Here is a 21,039-nt window from a genome sequence, read left to right as displayed (position 1 = left end):
AGCATCTGGTTACCAAAGGGATGCTGTAGGTACAGGTGTTGCCCAAAGGGATGCTCTGGGTGCAGGTGGTACCCAAGGGGATGCTAAGGGTGTGGGTGGCATCCCTGGTACCCCAAAGGATGTTGTAGGTACAGGTGGTACACAAACAGATGCTGTTGGTGAAGACGGTACCCAAAGGGATGCTGTGGGAGCAGGTGGCATCCCTGGCACACAAGGGGATGACGTAGGTGCAGGTGGTATCCCTGGTACCCAATGGGATGCTGTTGGTGAGAATGGTGCCCAAAGGGATGCTGTGGCTGCAGCTGGTACCCAAAGGGATGCTAGGGTGTAGGTTGGCAACCCTGAACCCAAAGGGATGCTCTAGGTACAGGTGGTATCCCTGGTACCCAGTGGAATGCTGTTGGTGAGGAGGGCACCCACAGGGATGCTGTGGGTGCAGGTAGCATGCCAGAGACCCAAAGGCATGCAGACCACCCCTCAGGTTCTGTGCATATCACACACAGGGCGTGCAGTCAGAGCCCAGGGTTGCAGGGTTTCTCACGGAACCTCACCTTTGCAGGATTTCCTGGGCCTATTGTGTGCAGCGAGCCCTGAGTGCAGAGCAGCCACAAGGCTGCACCCAAGGTCACAGCACAGACGATGCCTGCAGCAGGCGCCAGCTCCATCCTGCAGCCCTACAAAAAGCTGCAACAAAACCCCACAAAGCTTTTGTCCCGGACCGGCAGCATTTCTCATTACATCTGTCTGCCCTTTGGTAACACAGCAGGAAGCCAGCAGCGACACGCAGCCCCCAGCCTTCCTGCAAACATGCCCCCGTTCAAATAAACCACCCCGAAAATAACCCAAGGGGAACAATGTGCTGCCCTCAGGGTGAGGTGCTGAGCGCTGGGTTTCACTCTTTCCATCACCACATTTTCCCTGCGCAGCCCCCAGGGCCGCTTTCCCCAAGCTCTTTCTCAGCAAGCTTTCTGCTCGTAGAACACAAAGTGATTGGGGGGGGGGAAGAGCAGCTAGGAAGGAAAAAACCCAATGCTTTTTTTTTTCCATTTTTAGGAAATTTAGCGTTGGTTTTTTTTCCCCCCTCTTCTGTCCCTTTTACTCCGTGAGCACACAGAAGGGCTCATGAAACTTCAAGGGCAGCACTGCAGCTCCGCATTCCCTTTTCTCTTGGCCGTCCCCCTCCTCCTTTCTGCCTTCACACTTCTCCTTTTAGCTCAGGCTCGCTTCTCCTTCCCTGCATCAGGGTGCTGCCGTCACATATGGTGCTGCCGGGACGTCTGCTGCCAAGCCCCAGAGTGAGAGAAAATGAAGAAATAGGGCTTCCATAGCGAGCTGTCACCCAAGCAGTGATAACTCCCAAATATTTCCCAGCCCTACCTGCAGGAAGGAGCCCAGGGGTGAAAAAGCCCTCAAAACAAAGCTCTACGACGAAGCCATGATCCCAAATGTTATGAAGCTCCAGCAAAAGCGTCCTGTGATGACATTCCATTGGGAAAAGCCACTCCTGACGTCAAGGCAGGCAGATTCCAGCCACAGCAGCACCCACGGGCACCTGGCAGCTTTATTTTTACCAGCACAGCCCACGTGGGGAGCCCAGAACCCACAGCCCACATCCTGCTCTGGTTTCCCCATACAAGCATGACTGCTCAAGACACACGAAGCTGTTAAAGATGGGACACGAAGGGTCTGAGACGGCGACGTTTTGAGTGATGGGGATGGGGGAAAGGCCGGAACAGAGCACAAAGGATCAATGGGAAATGAGGAGCTGGGGATGGGGACGGCATGCAGCCTTGACGGGGAGCCCAGCAGCTCTGGTGCCCAGTAAGAAGCATGGTGCCCACGTGCTCTCGTCCACTCTTTATTTCAATGATCACCTTCTCACTTTGGTCACAGCTTGGAAAGGGGTTTTGTTTTTTGGTAGCTGTTTTCTTTCCCTCCTTTCTCTACTCTGAGCCCGCCTTTCTATCACGCTAGAAAATTAGACAAGTACAGCAATTGCTCGTTGATAATAAATAGGTCATTTGTTAGTTGACAAAGTTAAAGTGCTTTGAGAAGAGATGTAAGAAGCTCTATGCTAGGCTCTGGGGGTTGTGTGGGAACGTAGTGCTGTAGGAAGCTCTGCTCTGCCTACACCCCCCCCCTGCTTTGCCCAAAGACCACAAGGCTCAGCTGGCGGCACAGCCTGCCCAGCACTCTGCCCACCAGGCTGGGGGAGTTCCAGCAGTCCATAGGGCAGGGGAAGGCTTGGACAAGGTGTGGGATCACCCTCTGTGCACAGGCACAGGGACAATATCCCATATTTCACAGTTTAATCTTGCTTGGAGGCCTCAGAGCCCAGGGCGGGGGGTGCTGGCCCTCCCCTGTCTCATCATGCAGCACCCAGGGGTGGAAGTGGCTGCGAAGCCCTGAGCCCCACAGCCTGGCTCCTCTTTCCCTGAGGAAGCCCAGTCCCTCCCCAAGGGGAAAGGGGCACTGGGAGCAGGGCTGTCCGCAGAGCGATGCCCCTAGCTGCCTGCACGGATTTGTGCGTTTAACGTCTCCCCAGGGCCTCCTGGGGGCTTCCACCTCTCCTTCCAGTCTTTAGGAAATCTTAGGGCCCTTTGGTCTGTCCTCCCCCACACCCCGAATCTATAGCTAAGTCATCCTCCAAGTCTTATCCATGCAAAACGCTAACTTTGAGCCTGCCCTTCCCTGCAGTTTGTCAGTGCCAGCTCCCACTCGCTCTCCCACATCACAGCCCTCTGAACAACCAACAAAACCCTTCCAGAGCAGAACGGGACCCACGAGTGACACTGGGAAGATCCCAGCTGCTCGCCGCTTGGGCTTGTTGTTAGCCACTAACACCCTGGAGAGAAGCACAGGCCAACCAGTTCGAAAGGCCAAGGGCTGGCTCCTCCTCTTCATCACATGCACGTTCCCAAAGAGAGGAGCCGTCGCGCCCTGAGGATCAGTGCATGCACATCTGCATAGTCCCCTGAACAAAGTCTGCACCTGGTGCGTGCTCAGGACCACCAGTATGGAGCTACCAGCACGTGCCTGGGGGCAGGCTGCAGTCCTGTGGGTACAGTGAACGTCCCCCTTGAGACAGGACGCTCCTGGCCCCAAACCCTGCTCCATCCGGCCCTGTAGCTGCCTCTTCCTCACACCAACTCCGAAGATGGAAGAGTTGCTGCCCACAGAGCCGGGACACCACTGGGGACAGTCAAAGGTTAGTGCCCAAGGAGTGATTGAGAGCAAGGGTCTGGCCTCACGTTAAGTGCAGGAAGAGTGGCAGCAGTTGGGAAGGCGGCCGTGTCGTGCTCAGTGGAAGAGCTCCACCAACAGCACCATGAGCAGCAGCTGCAGCCAGGATGCCAAAGTCACGGTGGCCTGACCCTTCTGCGACATGAACCTGAGCTGGTTCACCAGGTGCTCCTTCACCAGAGCCTGCCTGAAGCCGTCCTCCTCCGAGACGCAGATGTAGTGGCCGTAGTGAGTGTGGCTCACGTTCTGGATGAAGTAGAAGCAGTCCGGCTGCGGGTGGGTGTTGTTGCAGGTCTTGATGAGGGTGTCGTTGTGGTACCAGTTGTAGGTGGCATAGTGGGACTCGACGGGACAGTTGAGGTAGTAGCGAGAGAAAGGGACGACGGGGACAACGGTGACATTCTGGTAGCTGTCTGCTGCAAGAGGTTGGGAAGGGTGGCATGAGACAGGAATCCCCAGGAGGCACACACTGCCCTGCAGACCCACAGGGAAGAACGGGTGGGTTGATGGGGACACATTGCAGGGGGACACATTGCACTTAATGACAACGGCAGGGCACGAACCACACCTGGTGATGTCCATAGGACTTCTCCTACCTGGATGGCCAGCAAAACAGTTTGTACCCCCCTCAGCCAGCTCAGAAGACCTCATCCTACCACAGCGCCAGGTTTAGCACAGAGGGGAAATGAGGCCAAGGAAGACTGTTTACAGCACTGGAGAGGTTTCCAGATGTGCTGACAGCTCCTTGGCACGAAGGCCTATCGGTGAGTTGAGTTATGTTTGCACAGCAGCCAGCCAGACTGCGTGTCTGGGGGTAGGAGGCAAGATATTTCCTAATGGCTGTTGGCTTTGCGCAGCGCAGGCTGGGCTGGGTCACTCAGATCATCCCTACCTAAGGGACATCTGTGGCTATAGAAGCAGCAGCGTGCCATGAGAATCGATCGTGGTACTGCATACCAAAAGGCCTGACAAACATTCAGCTCATGCCTTTATTTACTCAGCAAACACACTGCGTAGCCGTTGACTCCGAGCCGATACGTGTGGTGTCTCGGCCACAGCACAGTCATAATGAGTTCCCCAGAACTGAGTAGCAACAGCTCTCCCAGCCTGTGCTAACACTTGAGAATCAGTCCCCCTGCTTCAAACCCTTCACATACCTTCCTTAACTTCACCCTTCTGGCACTTTCCTTGCCACGGCTCCAGGTTCAGGTTCTGACGCACCTCCCTGCCAGGTGGAAACAAGCATTATCAAGGCACTACCAACACAGCAGCAGCACTCTGGAGCTAAGAAAGGAGTTTATTCCCACAGAGATTGTGCTGGATCAGAACGTTTAAACACCCACTACCAGCAGGGTGGGGAAAAACGCCCCCCAGACTCTTAAGGGGTTGGTGGGTGACAAATGTAAGACACAGCAGCTCACCATAATCAACCACTTTAAACAGCACCATGATTGGTAGACCTTGATTTTCACTGAGGGCAAGCATAATGGACCATATTTGTGATGAAGCTACGCACGCTTCTAAGGGGAAAAGGGGATCTGGGTGCTCAGGATGTATGAAACCCATTGATCTCTCCCTCTACCACAGCAGAGGTGCTGCAGGAGAGCCCTGCAGAGGCGCAGGGCAGCAGAACAGCATCGAGCACTGCCTGGCCACAGTGAGATCTGCCTCTGATGGGAAGATGGTCACAAAACCAAGCGGCCAGGAAAGGGTACACTGAAAATGTGGGCATTTCCCAAGCTAACACATCCAGCCAAATTTGATGGGGATAGCAGCGAGCTGCCCGTGCCACGTACCGGTTGTGATAGATGGACTGGCAGCGCCCGTCGGCCCACCCACAGTAGGGGTCCCTGGCCAGCAGGCAGCTCTCGCAGTTGTTGCGGTACACCCCACACATGTCCATGGGCACCTCCACCACTCTCCTGCTCGAGCCCACGTACAGCATCGCCTGCGGGAGGGAAGCAGAGGGGCTGATCCTCCCAGCACCCGTCCCAGTGCCGCCCCGCGAACGTCTCGCGCTTCTGCGAATGTTCCCACAGCTTTAGTCACTGTGGTGCCGGGTTGGATCCCACCAGCAGGGCTGGTAGCTCTCCAGGCAATGCAGTCATACGTCGCTTGCTCTCTTATTTTCCCCCACCTTAGGTATAAATAAATTTGCTCCATCGGTGCCAGCAATGTTTTCACCTCCGGGATGGAGCACCAGCATTGTCTGACAGCTCATCTGCCAGCAAGGCCAGAAAAGGAGAGGGAATCTGCAGGGGAAGCAGAACTCTGTGCTGGGATTTGACCCAGGCAGCAAACAGCCTCGCTCTTCCCTTCCTCTCCTCCAGGAGAGATCTCTTTGCCCGCTGCTCTGCACAGTGATCCGGCACTGGGGGCATCAGCCCAGCTGCGAGGACCCTCCCCTCAAACCCATCCAGAGGCTGTTTCCATATCTAGGAGCTGGTATGAAATTGCCTATCCCTGCCTCCTGCTTGCTTTTATAACCACAGCCCCAGCCACTGGTTTCTTTTCTATGGACCTACCCTCTCGTGGTCCAGGATCATGGACTGGATCGGGTCCTTCTTTGAGAAGACCTGGAGCTCCATGATGTTATGCACTCCCCCTGGCAGCTCTACTACCTTGTGGATGGATCCCCTGTCTGGAAAACAAGACAGGAGAGCCCTGATGAAGGCAAAGCAAAGGGACTAAAGCCAGGAGTTGGGAAACCGGACAGAGAAGCAGGTCTGGGAGCTCAGCCCTTGTTGCAGCACACAATACCCACTCTGCAGAGCCAGATATGACTGTGTCCCTGAAACCAGCCACCCAGGGGGAGCCTGGAACCTTTCTCAGAATTATTTTCTTAGGAAATCACCCTCTAAACAATAGTGCTACCCAGAGCAGAGCTTTGTCACCCTCCCAGCCAAGAGCTATGAGGAACTGGTTTCCCCTGGAGGCCTGGCCAAGCCCCCTTTGTTCAGCTGCAATAAAAACCAACAGCTCTCCAACTCGCCATTGTTCTGTAGTGCCTTTTCCCCAGTGCCTGGGGCTGGAACGTGGACTTTCACCTTTCTGGCTTTTTAAGCAAACTCCCTCCTCCATTAAATGACTTCAGAAATTGGTAACACAAGAGAACGAGCAATTTGGCAGAGATGTGGCAATTCTCCTCCTGATTGAATGTGCATCAGCAGTCTCACCAGTTACTCTCATGTAATTGTCTCGTTTCCCTATCCCAAGTAGCTGCTCCCTTACTCAGTGCAGCCAGGGGAGGTGAGGCAGGACCTCCCATAGGCATCAGGCAGGGAACAGGATCACCCCTCATCTCACTCCAGGTGTCTCCATGCCCACCACAGCACAGGTGGGAAGCCTTGCCAAGCCCTGCAGCACGAAGCAAGCTGCCTTGCAGAATTTGGAAGGCATTAGCTGCATTTAGCAAAAGCTTTTAGCAAGATAAGAACAATAAGAGCATCCACTGCCTCCAACCCAGGCCACCAAGACTTGTCTGTATTTTTTCATGTCAATAAACAAGCTCCAATACAACGCAAATGCAAAAACAAAAAGGATGAGCACAGCTGTAGGGTGTGAGCCTGGGCAGCAAGGCAGGAAAGAGAGCACTGTGCCAGGGTTCCTGGTACCTGTTGCCAGATAAAGCACGGTGTATTGATGTCCATCACTTGCAGAGACCTCATGCACCCCAATCTTCTGGTAGCGGTGCTTGTTGTGAAATAAGGGGCTCCTGGTGGGTGCGAGGGGCTCCACTCGGTTCTCTACCTCTGGGTGGCTGTCAGCTATCTTGAAGGTCTCACTTGGGGTGTGCTGTCCAAAGGGAACACACTGCAGCAGGAGGGAACAAAAGGCACTGTGTCAGAGGAAGGCAGATACATGGGGGTGACACTTGAGGGCAGGAAATCAATGACATGGCACAGCTGAGCCTAGAGGAGAATGCCCAGGGCCTCCTGCCATGGCAAAGAGCCTGCAGGCTGCTCTGCAGCTACACAGGATCAGAGAGCAGGTTGGAAAACACGCAGCAAACACCTTATCTGCACACCTGGCAACCCAACAGCCTTTCTCCTACTGCATAAGTTTCAGTTTAGCAAATTCAGACCCTGCCATCCCCCACCGGCCTAGAACAGCCTCTCCCTGTGCAGTTGTTTGCTGCCAGGTCAGTTGAGCAACATGAACTGTAGGGTTAGGCTAGAGATTTCTGCTGACAAAAATTCTGTGTTAGCAAACACAATGCGAGGCTTTGTCCTCCAACTTCAAATAAGGGCTCAGACCTGTTTGCCAAGTACATAAGAGCCTCACTCCCCTTTAATTTTCATGAAAGTGTTGGACCTTGACCAGCCTCCTCATGTTTCCAGTAACAAAGCTCAGATCCTTCCCACGGTGGCCACAGCCAGTCTGAGAACAGCACCCAGCTCTCAGCTGGCTGGTTGAGACCCTCACCTGCCCCAGCTCCTCTAACAGCAGCAGAGCAGGGAGCTTAGGAGGCCTCTCTGGTTAACGTGGGTGTCTTTCATCGCTTACTCACCTGCCCAGGCTTGATTTCTGGGTTGGGACCATTATAGCCTTTGAGTTTGGACGTCCGAAACACGTTGTCAATGTCCCCAAAAGAATAGACACAAACAGCAGAGCTTCCCCTGTGGGAAACAAGACAAAGAGAGGGTCAGGGATACAGTGGCCTTTGCCTGGGGCACGGCTGGGGCACAGCTGCGTGTCGCACCTTTGCTGCCCATGTCCATTCTGGCTGTTTTCCACCCATGTTCCTGCCAGAGAGAACAAAGGGCTGAAGGAAAGGACAAGGGCCCATGGGACAGGCATCCCCCATTTTGCAAAGACCCTTACCAGGTGTTTGTGAAGAGCCCATAGACTTTGGAGTCCCTCCAGTCACTTGCAGGGACAAAGAAGACATCCTGCAGCCAGTTGAAATTGCCCTTGGTGGCCGGGTCGACACAAATCAAGCTGGCCTTCAGGAAGGTGGTCCACTTGGAAGCAGAGAGGGAACTGGTTCCACCTTTGTCTTCCTGGAGGGGAAAGAAAGCAGGGAGTCAGGGCTTGGTAGAGAACAACACAAAGTCCCCTCTGTACGGCATCTTAGGAGGATAACTGGGGGATGCTCCGGAGAGATATTTGCTGCTAGTCACTGCAATGCTTGTTGATCTCTAACATCCCAGCAAGGCAGGGCAGTGTTGCTTGTCCCTAAAAGCAAGATGGGAGCCCAAGGACAGGAAGGTCAAAAGACATGGCTAGAGGGAGCCAGAGGAGCCAACTTGTGTGCTGACAATACCAGACGAGCCGGTATGGCCATTTGTCACCTCTGTGACACTGCTGCCTCCCCACCATACCCTGTTCCCATGGTACCTTACACAGCTGGGCCACTCGGGAGATGTTTCTGGGTGCCTCAGGACTCTTATCTGGATTGTCTTCACGGAAGAAGTAGTAAATCTTGTCCTGGTAAGGATCTTCATGCCTTAACGTGGTGGCTTTGACAAACTGAGGGTCTGGAAGGGGAAGCAAGCAGTCAGAAAACTTTGGCCTGAACAAGCACCCTTCAGAAACACAAGCCCATTGGTGGGTCTGGGCAAACGACAGGTCCAAGCCTTTTCTCTGTACCTGATCAGTCACAGCACACTAAAGACTATTTTTCATGCACCATGTTCCCATGTGTTCCCTTTCCTCTCTCTCCTCCATGCACTTGTTACCTTCGGGGCAAATCCCCAGAGCCCAGTGAAGCCTTGGCTTTGTACAGAAAGGCTCCCTCAGTGCAGCAAGCTGCCTCACTGTTTTGCTCAGTGTGGAAAACCCAGTAATGTTGTTCCTATTAATACACTGCTGCCACAAAGGGCATCCCCAGCAGCACTATGGTCCCTCTGGGCATCGTTAGATGGTGGCCCTGTGGCAGGGAATTCTGTGTCATCATGGGATCAACCCCACTGCTCTGGGTCTGCAAGGCTTTTTCCCACTGTCCTGCTTGGCCTTGGTGTCATTTGGATTTTTGTCTTTGATAAAAAAAGGCTTAGGAGAAGACAGTGCAGTAAGGTTGCAGAAATTGAGAAGCCCATTAGCAGCCCAACAGCTTCTTGCTGCTGGGTCATGACCCAGGCTGGGGATTTGGAAAGAGTCACTGCCCAGAATGGAAGCTGTTCTTCCTGTTTCCACCACCACTCGGCAGCTGATGGGCACCTTTACACAACAAGCATCTGACATGGGACTTGCTGTCCACTTCTCTCCATTTCCCCATCCTCTCCTTCCTCACCCTGAGCAAGAGGAACTCATGCCAGTTGTCTTGGTGCAGAAGCGAGGAGGTGAAATTCCCCCCAGCTGGCAGCAAGAGAGCTGCAGAGAGCTGCTGGGTCCCTCCCTGCCACACCATGGGGGACAGATCCAGATGAAGCTGCTTGCTGGGGCAAAGCAACTGGTCCCATGCTCCTGTACTCACTTTGCATCACTGTGTCACTTGTGTAGAGTTCTCCATCCCCTTTCACTCGTCGGAAGCGGGGGATCTTGCCATTCTGCTGGCTTTTCTTGATGGTAGAGTAGATGTTAGGATCTGTGGGAGAGGAAGGCTCTTTTGCAATGAGGTGTTTCAAGAGGGGGGCAAAAGGATTTGTGAGCACAAAAGCAAGAACCAAGAAGTATCTGGACACATGGTCAGGTGAAGGGGACTCACAAATGGTGGATACAGGTCAAAAAACCCAGACCTGCCTGACTAGGATTGCATGGGCATGGCAGGACTCCCAGGGAACACTCTCAAGCCTTTTTCCTACAGAGCAGCAGGGATAATTTCTGTTCTGACTCTGGAAGGGAACCTCATCTCCCCCTCTACCAGGTCCACAGCAGTGCAGATGCTGCAGAATGACACCATTCTCATGCACCCTACCTTGCCCTGCACAGAGATTCAACCCTCTCCCTAGGACAAGAACAAACAACCTCTCGCCATACTCTGTCTTAGAAGGACAAGCATCAACATGAGGCAAAACCAAGATCACCAGCCAGAGCAGAAAAGTACAGCCCTTGGAGAACCTAGGCTTCCTGCACGGCACTGCAACCCAAAACATGTGAGCAGCCAGACTTACAGTCAACGATGACGAGGGAATTTGTATCAGGAGTGAAAGGAGCAAGACCTCTGCCATCCTGAGGAGAGTCCTTCTCCTTTTCTGTCTGGGGAAGGAGAGAAATGGCCCCTGAGAAATGCAATCAGTTCAGGGCAGGGGATGTAGGTGCCCACGTCCCCCCTGAGCAGGTAAGCACAGAGGCTCCCTTCACACCCCTCAGTCTGTGATTCAAGCTGTTACGTGGGCATCAAGGACCCCTGAGCTCTGTTTTGGCTTTAGGCCCACTCCCAATCTGTGCAGCATCCCCCACAGTGCCTGGCTGTCCACTGGAAAAGACACCAGGCAAAGCAGAACAGAGGAACTCCAGCTTACCAAGTGCCAGCAGGTGGGATTGCAAGCGCCAGTCCCACACACTAACATCTCACTTCCATGCTTTGCTATTAAGGTGATGAAGTTTTTATTGTCCTCCTGCAAGAGAAAGGAGAGGATCGTGAGCAGCTGCAATTGGCAGACCACAGCCCTGTAGCTCCACGTCTACAGCACTACCAGCACTCTGCTATACAGCTCCCCAGCTTTCCCATAGGTGTTAAAACCAGAGGAGCAGTCCTCCAGCCCGAGTCCTCCAACCCACATATTCTGTTCCTCCAGAAATAGGACCTACCGGGCTCCCAGGCTTCAAACACTGTGCTCCATTTTCCACAGGGAACTCTACCTGGTGTAAAAGAGAAAGAGAGAGGCTTTAATCACTGCCCTCTCAAAGACAGCTAACAAGGACCCAGTTTCGTGTACCACGTACTCAGTTGCTCTCTTAGCAAAAGAGCACATCAGTTGGAAGGTCATAAACACAGCAGCTCAGCCCTCTTCCCCATCTGAAAGCCCTTGGGAGACACTGAGGTAGCAGGACTGGGTCTCTCAGCCCTTGGGGGTGATGTGCAGAAGTGGGGATGCAGGGCCGAAGCAACGAGCACAGCCTGGGTTGTTCCCTGAAGGATTTTGAGAGAAGGTCTGTTGTTGCAAGGAGTGAGTGTTCAGCAGTGGACGTCCAAGGACTGGGACACACGAACCCTGCTGCTCCTTGAGAACAAGGGCTGTTTCTGGGAATAAACATAGGGACTGGCTTGTTTGAGAAGGACAAGCGTGGGTCATGTGGAAGCTAACCACCCCAGGGTTTTCCTGTTGTTCTAACTTGGTGCCCAGCTGATTCAGAGCTTGCTGTTCTTGAAACAAGTCAGTGATGATGGAAGGGGGTGGGAACACAGCTCCTCTGCAGTAACCTGACTCTAAGCTGCCCTTTCCATGCTACAGAACACGTCCCCCACCTGAGCAATCCTAGCCCTGGCGCAATAGAGACGTCAACAAGATCACGGCTTGGGAAGAACCCACCTGCAGTTAGTGCAAAACTCTCCCCTTTGCTGCAGGTGCCAACCATTCAGAAGCTGTGGGCATAGAATGGACATTCTCAGTCCTGATTTTGTTGGTGGCAAAGGTACTGAGTCAGCTATCTAACACCTGGGCTGCGAGACAGACACCGAATGTGGCCGTGGCCGTGGGCTCAAAGTGGTGAGCAGAGCATCCTTACCGGGTAGGTCTCAGAGGTTGCAAAGTTATAGTAGTAAAGTATTCCCTCTCCCCCGACGTAGATGCTTGAGCTGTTTGTTTCATGATAGAACACCGGGTACTTCTCATTCCTGGGAAATGTATACTCCCTCTCACCTAGGAACAGCAAAGACATTCATTAGGGAAAGCACAGCCCACTGCAGAGCAGCTGCAGCCAGTTCAGGCTGATTGACTCCCTTCTGCATCCTTGGCATGAGCAATGAGAAAAGCAAGGACACAGGGTTGTATGGGATGGTGCCAGGCAGCGAGGGAAGGCAGCTCCCAGGCTCATAGCTGTGCTCTTGTCCTGGCCCCAAGGACAGGAGGTGGGACGGATGGGGTTCAGAGCCACCATCAGAAGCCAAAGGCAGCCCACAGGCCAAAGCCTAGATGTCAGAAGGGGAAGCATGTAAAGCTGCAATGCTCAGGGCTGCACGTCCCCAGGGCAACCAGAAAGTGAGCTGCAAGACGTGGGGCCGTGGTGTCACAACCACATACAGCAAATGGGAAGCTTCCTGGGCCCAGCTGAGAGGAAGGACTGCTTGTCCTTCCTTTCTTTCCTTCCTCTTTCACCTTCATGCCTTTCCAATTCACCCCCTTCTTCCCTCTGCGCTGCCAGCTCAGGTGTGGGAGGCTGCAGCGGCGCAGGGCAGCGAGCAGAGCTGTGTGCACAGCCTCCCCAGTGCTCTCTGCTCCTTCTCAGCAGCCCTGCACCACCCCAGGATGCTGCAGCCACACCTGGCAGCTCGGAGCAGCTGTGCCAGAGCCCACGCTGCTGGAATCCATCCCTTATCCCACACTGTGCTCTGCAGCAGTCATGCAAAAGGAAGGTGAACTCGGGGAGGAACAGCAGATGAGGACTGACCTCTGCACAGTGTGATGGGATGCTCCCTTTCCAGCTCTCTTTCCTCTTTTCCAAAGAGGAGGGCCTCTCCTACCAAGAGCTGCTGCTCCAGGCATGCAGACAAAGACTGTGTCTGCCTTAGGAGCTGGCAGCCTGCACAGACAGGCAATAAATCAGAGGCACGTGTCCCTCTCTATTTATAAGGCCACTTGGCAGGACAGGCAGAGGACAATCTTCAGGCAGTGCTTTCCCTGCCTGGAGAACACGGCGCAGGGGCTCCTGCCAAGATTCTGCAGAGGCAAATATTCGAGGCTTTTCACTCTGATGCCATACGCTGCTCACGCACCTCCATGGGGTGAGGAATGGGGTCAGCTCCCAGCTGTAGGGTAGGCTGGGACACAGAGACCAGCAGGAGGCACACTGCCCTCCAGCCCACCTCTTTGACACCTGGGGTGGTGGCAGAGGGGCTCCAGCACTCGGGACTCCACAAGCAGGAAGGCTTCCACATCCAGCTACATCCACATCCAGCAGGCTGCAGGCTGCTCTGGCTGTACTTCAGCATACTTTGCACTTTTCTACTGCTGCTAAGCCACGAGAACACTTGCTGTTCCCCAGTCTTCTCCCCCGCTTTGCCCTCTGCACACACATGCCTCCACAATCACGATACCTTTGGTTTTGCTTTCAGGGCTTTTTTTTTTTTTCTTTTTTCCCCACAACAGTTTCTCTCTGGTCAGCCCCGAGCACTGTGCCAACCTACTTCCTAGCAAGGACTTGCTTCTCCTCAACCAGCTGGAAACAAAAGAGCCCAAAACAATAATTTGGTCGGCGCCAACACATTATTTATCCTACTGCTCCCCAGGGGCTGCACTGAATCACCGAGTTGGGAATAAACAGCTCTCTGAGCCACGGCCCAGACACTTGAGCACTGATTTGGGCTGGAAAAGGGAGCTTTGGAAAGGAGTTTCCATGAGCAGGTGCTGGGTGCATTCAGCCCATGCTCTGCCTCAGACTGTTGGGGTTTGATCTCCTTTGCAACCAGCAGGTTCATGGAGAGGGATGGAGGGGGGGAGAGGGAGCAGCCCTGCTGTCCCATGCGTGGTTTGGGGTTTGCTCTGAGAGTGAGGATGATGAGACTGAGGGCATCCAAAGGGTAAGGGCAAAGTGTGGTGCCCACAGCACATCCCCAAAGAAGGGGATGATGCAAAGTGAGCCTAGAGCTTGAAAAACCACCCGGCAAGTTTCCAGAGCTCTGCTAAATCTGTTAAATCTCTCCGGCTGGCATTTAATGTAAAGCCAACCATCAGCACACAAATCAATGGCAGGATTGTCAATTGAAATGCTAACCCGAGGCCGGAGGAATGAATAGGAGAAAGAGCAGCTTTGTGCTTCGCCGGCAAGAGGAGGAAAGCCAAGGCAGATTGAAGAATAATAGTAATAAAAAATGAGGGAGCAGGAGCGAGCCCAGTGCATCTCATAGGGATGCATGAAGGGTGAGGTAATGGAGGAGGAGGAGGGAAAGGACCAGGGAGATGCTCCAGACGAAACCCATCCTAAACAAATTCTGCTTCAAGCTGACCAGGGTGAAGCAGGCTGAGCTCCCTCTGCACAGTGTGGGCATGCTGTGCTTTGAGGAAGAACCAAAGGACCTATGGATGCAGGAGCCAAGAGCTCAAGCTGGGGTTGCGGGCATGGGAAGAAGCAAGCCTGCAGCCCTCATCTCCAAGCAGATGCTTGCAGCACTCCAGCTAGGAAAGCAGTGTGGGTGCGTGGGCTCATTATAAGCAATTGCATCATGGCTGCTTTATTCCCAGCTCAGGGGCTGACTCAGCTATGCTGCACCCCACCACACCGCTGTGCGATGAAGAAAGGCCATCAGACTCACCAGTACCCACAGCACAAATCCTGGGATGCTGGCTTGCACAGCTCTGAGCATGGGTAGCATGAAAGGCTTTATGGGTCTAGGACTCATTGGTGCTCAGAGGACTGTGTTAGTAGAATCACAGGACATCCTGAGTTGGAAGGGACCCATAAGGATCATGCAGACCAACCCCTGGCTCCACACAGGACCACCTACAAATATCAGACCACATCTGAGAGCATTGACTCCTTGAGCTCTGGAGTTGTCCTTAAATGGAAGGGATTGTTCAAACCTGCTCTGATGATGGCATTTTCAAATAAAGAACCGAAACAAAGCTTGAACAAAACGGAAAGAGAAAGCAATAGGGATCTTCTGCCCTTTGGGAACAGCACTGACGCAGCGAGGTGGGAAAGCACCATGACTGTAGGTGTGACAACGCTCACTGCAGCCGGAATCACACACGCTTAACGGATCCTACTCCAGTTCCTTCCTTTTCCAGGCACACCTCACTTCCCCTGCCTGTCAGGTGTTAGCTGCTCCTTCTGGAGCAGACTGAACCCGCTGTGACCTCACGGCACGTCACCGTCTCTATCAGACAGACCGGGTTCAGTTCTGACACAGAAGAAAAAGCCAGGCATGACTCACAGCTGGCAGCACGGGGAGCCCCAGCTCCTCTACCTGTTTCACAGCATGATGGTGAGTCAGTGCTGAGCAACTCCAGGCGCAGCTCAGGCACTGCTCACACCTTGCTTTGGGAAGTATTGCAGCCAGCTCCACTCACTGACATCGGTCCCAATGCTGCACACAGGATGCATGACAAGCAGCACAGGTGCACCGATGGCTTTCCTTTAAAGGAATGGAATGTGATTCCATCCAAACTCCGTATCTCCTCTGTTCCAGGGAGAAGGAACTGACCAACCCCAGCCTGGATCCCCACCCTGCCTCTCCAGTGCTGCTGTAAGAAGCCAAGCTGTATTTTGCAAGGCTCTATAAATTCCTAAGTTGAGATGCCTGGAAGGAGTCAGCACGCCTATGGACAGCAGTGGTAGCCACTAAGCGATAAGGTTTTCCTTCTCCTGTGATTTTGCACATGATATGACACAAGGACACCAGCTTCTGTCATCACAGAGGAGCTGGATAGGCAGCCCTCCCTTTAGGATCAGCCTGACAGCTTTCTGGGACTTTTCTACCAAAAACCCTATAAACCAGTTTATAGAACTGACTTTTCTCAAAATGACCCAGGATCCACACATGAGGTTTTGTTCTGACCTGCCATGGTGTGATTAGAGAACCACGAGGCTCGAGGTTTCCAGTTTTGCAGAAAATGATATGATTCCATCTGGGGGGGTTCTGAGAGAGGCCAAAAGGCAACATAACGTGGGGAAGCACCTCCTTCACACCTGCCTTCTCCTGCTCCCCAAAAGCTGGTGCTGCCAAGGGGTGCAGCTGCACTCCTTGAGCCTGCTGAGCTACGTGCAGCTACTTCTCAGCTCTGGGCAAGGCTGAAGGGTCCTTAGGAATGTTGCTCTGTTGCTCAACCCTGCAGCACTTCAGCTTAACCCGTGCTCCAACATCAGTCACCTCCCAAAGAAAGCAAAACAGAAAGATGAAGACCCTCAGAGCTCACCTCCCTCCCAGGCATAGCAAAGGGGTTTGTGCTGCTGCCTTCCCCTGCCCAGATACATTTTCAGGATGCCTGCACTCCCTGTCACGTCCCCCAAAATACTCCACAGCTACAGGGAAGCAGCAGCAGAAACCAGGCAGCTGATGGGCTAAAAATGCGTTCTGCTGAAGCAGGACCAGACACTGCCACATGTGTTTCCTGCTCTTTAAATCCCTCCATGCTCTCTCAGGACCATGCAGTGCAGTTGCAGCCCCGCTCCCATTCCTCCTCCAGCCCCTCCTCCTCCCAGCACAACGACAAAACCATTTATAGTATTCACAGCTGGAGCCTAAGAGTAGTGCGCAAAGGGCAGGGGCCAGAAAAACAGGTCAGACCAATTCCATTGAGGGCACTGGTCATCTCCTGCATACCTGACACATACCTGGAATGGAGAAAGGCACTGCCAGGTATGGGCCAAAGGGCTACATCCACAACACACTGCTGTAGCCAGCTCAAAAACAGGCATGTGCTTGGACTGCCTGGAAAGGAGAGCATAATAAAAATGGTTTCTCAGTGGAGGCAAAGTACTTTCTCATCACCCTGAAGGTGTAAAAGCCTTGACAGCATCTTTCCATGCCTTTCATCCCGTAGGAAACATTGTGGTTTGGTTCCAGAAAGCAGCACAAGGAAGAGCAAGGGCTCACACCGTGCTGCTCTGCTTCTTGGTGTTCCATCTGTGGCCATCACACTTTGCAAAGCAAAGCCCTGAGCCCAGCAGCAGGGGCACCATGCAACGTGTTGGAAAGTAACAAGGGGACGTGCAAAGGGGTCTGGGTGTGATTGCAGGAAGCTGCTGCACCCACAAGAGAGGTGCGAAAGCGTGGAGGGAAGATGTGCAGCTGGGAAGCCCACAGTTACTCAAATCTACCCGTGGTGCGTTTCACTCCTCTTTCTTATTTTAGGTGTGAGTTAGTGGTGGATTTCATATCTTTGCTATTTCTCATCCTGCCTCTCCCCCCAGGCAGTTTGGAAATGAGCAGCACTCAGCTCTGCTAACAGCCTTCCCCAACCACTTCCGACAGCCCCCAAGCAGCAGCAAGCCCCATTCTTGTACCTTAACACCTCCCTCTCCTCTGCAGGAGGAAACCGTCTTGTTACAGGAGCAGACGGCAGCAGAACAAGGGGGAACAGCTCTAAACTGAAAGAGGGCAGATGTGAAGAAGAAATTCTTTCTTCAGAAAGCAGTGAGGTGCTGGCAATGCTGCCCAGAGCTGTGGGTGCCCCATTCCTGGAGGTGCCCGAGGCCACGGATGGGCTCTGGGCAGCCTGAGCTGGGGGACGGCCAGCCTGTGGGAGGGGAGCTGGAACCAAATGGTCTTGGAGGTGCCATCCAACCTAAGCTATTGTGTGACAACACGATTCTATGAGTATTTCCAGCTGCCACCACACCCTGCTGCTCCCCAAGGACCCTGCAATCATGGGATGCTCGGGTGCCTGCCCTCGAGGTACTGATGCCATCAAGAGTGAAATGCATGGCTCCGAGGAGAGAGAACACACAGGAAACAAAGTGCTTTGTTCCTGTAGAAGCTCTCAGCCCATGTAACTGCCCCAAGGGCTGTGCTAACCAGGGGAAAGGCTCGAGCACAGTGTAACCAACCCAGTGTGATGGGCTGATGCGCTAAAGACATCAAATTCCCCACTATTTCTGGTAAGCATCTCGGCAGCACCGTTCAGCACGGAGGTGAGCAAGGGCAGCAAGAGAAAACGCTTTTCATTTGGTAAGGCAGCTGCCTGGCAGGGACACACCTGCTCCAAAGCTTTTCTGTACACCACCACAGCCGCCTCTCCATCCCTGGCAGTTGCCAAACCGGAGCAGGCAGCGGGCCAACCGCCCACAACCGCAAGCAACAAAAGGAAAGAGACCCCTAACCTGCAGCCAGAAGGAACGAGCCTTGCATTCAAAGCTCCTGCCCTCCGCCAGGATCCTGTCAGCAACACGCAGCCCTCGGAAGCCTGGAGCCAGGCAAGGCAGGTTTCTATTAATTAAGCACAAAATGAGTGTATGACAGGCACTGCAGAGCTTTACGCTGAGGCAGCGGGAAGGAGGCGTGCCAATGAATTATCACCATGCCCCAGCCCCTTCTGCAGGTCCCCCCTCCCCAAATTCTGCAGCCTGTAGCTCCGAGCCAATCTGATATCCCCAGTGCCCCAGGAGGTGGCTACAAGAGGCAAGGACTGACATCAAGCAGGGATGCTTTCCTCCCCACAGCCCTGAATTGGCTGCACCCCACGGATTGCGGGTGCTAAATTTAGAGCCAGGTTTTGTTACCTCCCCAAAGCTGTTCTCTGTAATAACAGTCCCAAACTGTGCCATGTTCCTGCTGGAAGCTGGGGAACTTTGCTCTGTGATTATGGAATTTCATTATATGGTCACCGGAATAACCAGAACAAAAGGATGCTTTTAGCAGGAGAGCTCTATGTAAAGAGCCTGGCTGCCCCTCCCTGTAGGGAAATCAGCTTCCAGAGGTTGGTTATCACAAAAAGCCTTCCGGGATAAAGATCATCACAAGCACCTTTGTGTGCACGCACCAGCAAACAGCCACTTACATTAATTGGCAGCCATCTCCCTGCTGATGGTAACAGCACTGCAGTTTGCAGCAAAGGAGCATCCCCTTTGGGCTGCAGGGCTTTGTTCTGCCACCCCAAGCTCCTGCCCAAGGTGAGGAGGTGGCACATGTATGGCACTGGAGCAAGGACGAAGCCTCAGCTCTTTGCACAAAGCAGATGAGAGCACACAGCAAAGGGACCCAGCCCTGCAGTGCTCTTGGTGTCCCCCAGACCTGCTGCTGTAGATTCCCATCCCTGCAATGAATGTCAGCTGGTCCTCAGCCATGCAGATCGACAAAGCAGCCCCATTCTGCTCACCTCCATCATCCTATATCACTTTTCTCACTTCCATTCTCAGCCCACAGCCAAGGTTACTTCTGTCTGGAACTATTTATGCATTCAAGCAGGAAACTCCCCCAGCTCCCTAAGCACCTGCTTCACTCTCCCTCCCAATATACACACACACATTGTCAACAAGAGAAGTAAAAATTAAACCCAGACTAAGTGGAGTCAGAGCTACAGGAAGCTGCAAGATGATAGGGCTCAGATTTGGGACCAGGTATCTACAGCACTAGAGATCCAGAGCCCTGCTAACAGCGATACTAAATACGTTAAAAGCTCTATGAAGCCTCCTGCTGCAGATTTAAGCTGCTCTGAAACTCAGCAATGGCAGGGGATGCTCAGCAGTATACCAGCACCTCTGTCCCATCACACACCGGACACAGCCTACTACACTGGGTGGAGCTGAGAGCAAAAGGCAAAATTGGAGGCACTGAACAAGACAAAGTCCTATTTCTAGGGCAACCAGGAATAGCTGCATACCATAGGATGCAGCTCCACTGGAGAGAGCTGGCCACACAATGAGCTATTTCCTCCTTCCGAGGCCTTTTTCTGGATACAAGCTGCTTTAAAAAGCATCACGTATGCAGGTTTAGATTCAATTTATCCTGCCTCAAGGAACCGTGCAGCACTACATCACCGACAAAAAGTCCTCCCAGCCCAGTTTTTCCTCAGTTCTAGCCCTGAATCTGCCTGAGAACTGACACAGAGCTGTCACTGCTCTGCCCCTGCCCCTTTCCCAGCTCTGAGCACTGCAGTGAAGCGGCCACAACTTCCATTAGTTCACCCATGCCTGCTATTTGTGTCATGCTCTTGTAACAGGAGGTGGCTGTGATTCACTCGCTTGGTTTGTTTGGTTTGTTTCTTCTTTTTCAATCTGTGCAAAGCAAGAAATATTTTCAACCAACACTTCATGATAACCAGCAGCACCCACCCTGCGAAAGTGAACCGTCTGCAGAAGGAAACGGCACTGCTGGGAAAGCAAGCAGCTTTTCCCATGGAATTGCTGATGCTCTGAGAGCTGCATGTGGAACTGCCCCACAAGATGCTTCATTCACACCCTTGGGACTGTGGTATCCATGAAATCAGTGCCACTGCCAGTTGTGGAGAGACACCAGCACCTCTCATTGTGCCTCCCCACCACCACACCGTTTCTCGGCGCCGCGAAGAGGCAGCTGAACTCATCAAAGCCCAGGGGCTCCCAAAGGGAATTTTTCTGGCATCACCACTTCTGCTCTTCCACCCCCGCCCCCCAGAGCCAGTTTACACATTTAGGGCAGCCAAGGGTCAAGTGTATAATCTTTCTCTTCCCCTGCAAATTGCACTCATCTCTTCTGAGATGCACGCTGACTCAGAAGTGGTCCCTCCAGCTCTCATCCCCCGTCAGCCCCACCCGTCAGTCATAGGGGAATAATTAAACTGTCAGGCTCTGTCCTAACCCAAGGTGAGCCAGAAAAGGGCTGTGAGTTCGTCTCGGGTCCAAACACACATGGATAAACTGGGACAAGAGAGCCTTATGAGTGACAGCGATTAAAAACTACCTCTGCACCATAAAAGCCTCGGTGATGAGAGCTATCCAAGCCTGCCCTCAGGCTCCTCACTGTCTCCCAGTGCTCAGTGACTTTCCGGTCATGAGACAGCCAATGTGGGATGCTATCCTCCTGCTCCACACAGGGACTGTAACCCCAACAAAGCTCAGTGTGGGAATGGCAGGCACCTTTACAAAGCAGAGCCCAGCTGGCCAGTGCTTGGGTAGAATAGGAAGAAGGAGAGATAAAGGAGAACACAGCACACAAGGTTGATATGCTTGTCTCCACACTAGCCCAGGCTTCCCCCTACAAGCCACAACAAATAGCAAATTCATCCTTTGCCACAGTCCCCATCCTCTGCCACAGTCCCCATCCTCTGCCACAGT

General features: G+C 53.3%; 1 protein-coding gene across 4 annotated transcripts in view; it reads right to left on the bottom strand.

Moving 5' to 3' along the window:
* Positions 1-1,845: 1,845 nt before the first annotated feature.
* Positions 1,846-21,039, bottom strand: part of SEMA7A (semaphorin 7A (John Milton Hagen blood group)) — a 22,209-nt gene continuing 3,015 nt past the window's right edge. For 2 of the 4 annotated variants that reach the window (XM_042885778.1, XM_042885780.1), the window contains exons 2-14: positions 11,857-11,990; positions 10,939-10,989; positions 10,650-10,745; positions 10,299-10,383; positions 9,662-9,772; positions 8,584-8,723; positions 8,068-8,246; positions 7,754-7,862; positions 6,858-7,056; positions 5,769-5,884; positions 5,040-5,191; positions 4,401-4,468; positions 1,846-3,659 (exon numbers count right to left, since the gene is read on the bottom strand). In XM_042885778.1, the coding sequence (XP_042741712.1) occupies positions 3,301-3,659; positions 4,401-4,468; positions 5,040-5,191; positions 5,769-5,884; positions 6,858-7,056; positions 7,754-7,862; positions 8,068-8,246; positions 8,584-8,723; positions 9,662-9,772; positions 10,299-10,383; positions 10,650-10,745; positions 10,939-10,989; positions 11,857-11,990 (1,799 nt within the window). In that variant the 3' untranslated portion in view covers positions 1,846-3,300. Of the gene's footprint in view, positions 3,660-4,400; positions 4,469-5,039; positions 5,192-5,768; positions 5,885-6,857; positions 7,057-7,753; positions 7,863-8,067; positions 8,247-8,583; positions 8,724-9,661; positions 9,773-10,298; positions 10,384-10,649; positions 10,746-10,938; positions 10,990-11,660; positions 11,714-11,856; positions 11,991-16,620; positions 16,718-21,039 lie in introns of those variants that run through there. The other 2 variants (XM_042885781.1, XM_042885779.1) reach the window with 2 other exon arrangements.

This window comes from Lagopus leucura, unplaced genomic scaffold (assembly GCF_019238085.1).
Source record: "Lagopus leucura isolate 7727_CA_CO unplaced genomic scaffold, USGS_WTPT01 Super-Scaffold_100052, whole genome shotgun sequence".
Lineage (NCBI taxonomy): Eukaryota > Metazoa > Chordata > Aves > Galliformes > Phasianidae > Lagopus > Lagopus leucura.
The sequence above is the reverse complement of the archived record's forward strand: the minus strand, read 5'-3'. Positions and strand labels throughout refer to the sequence as shown.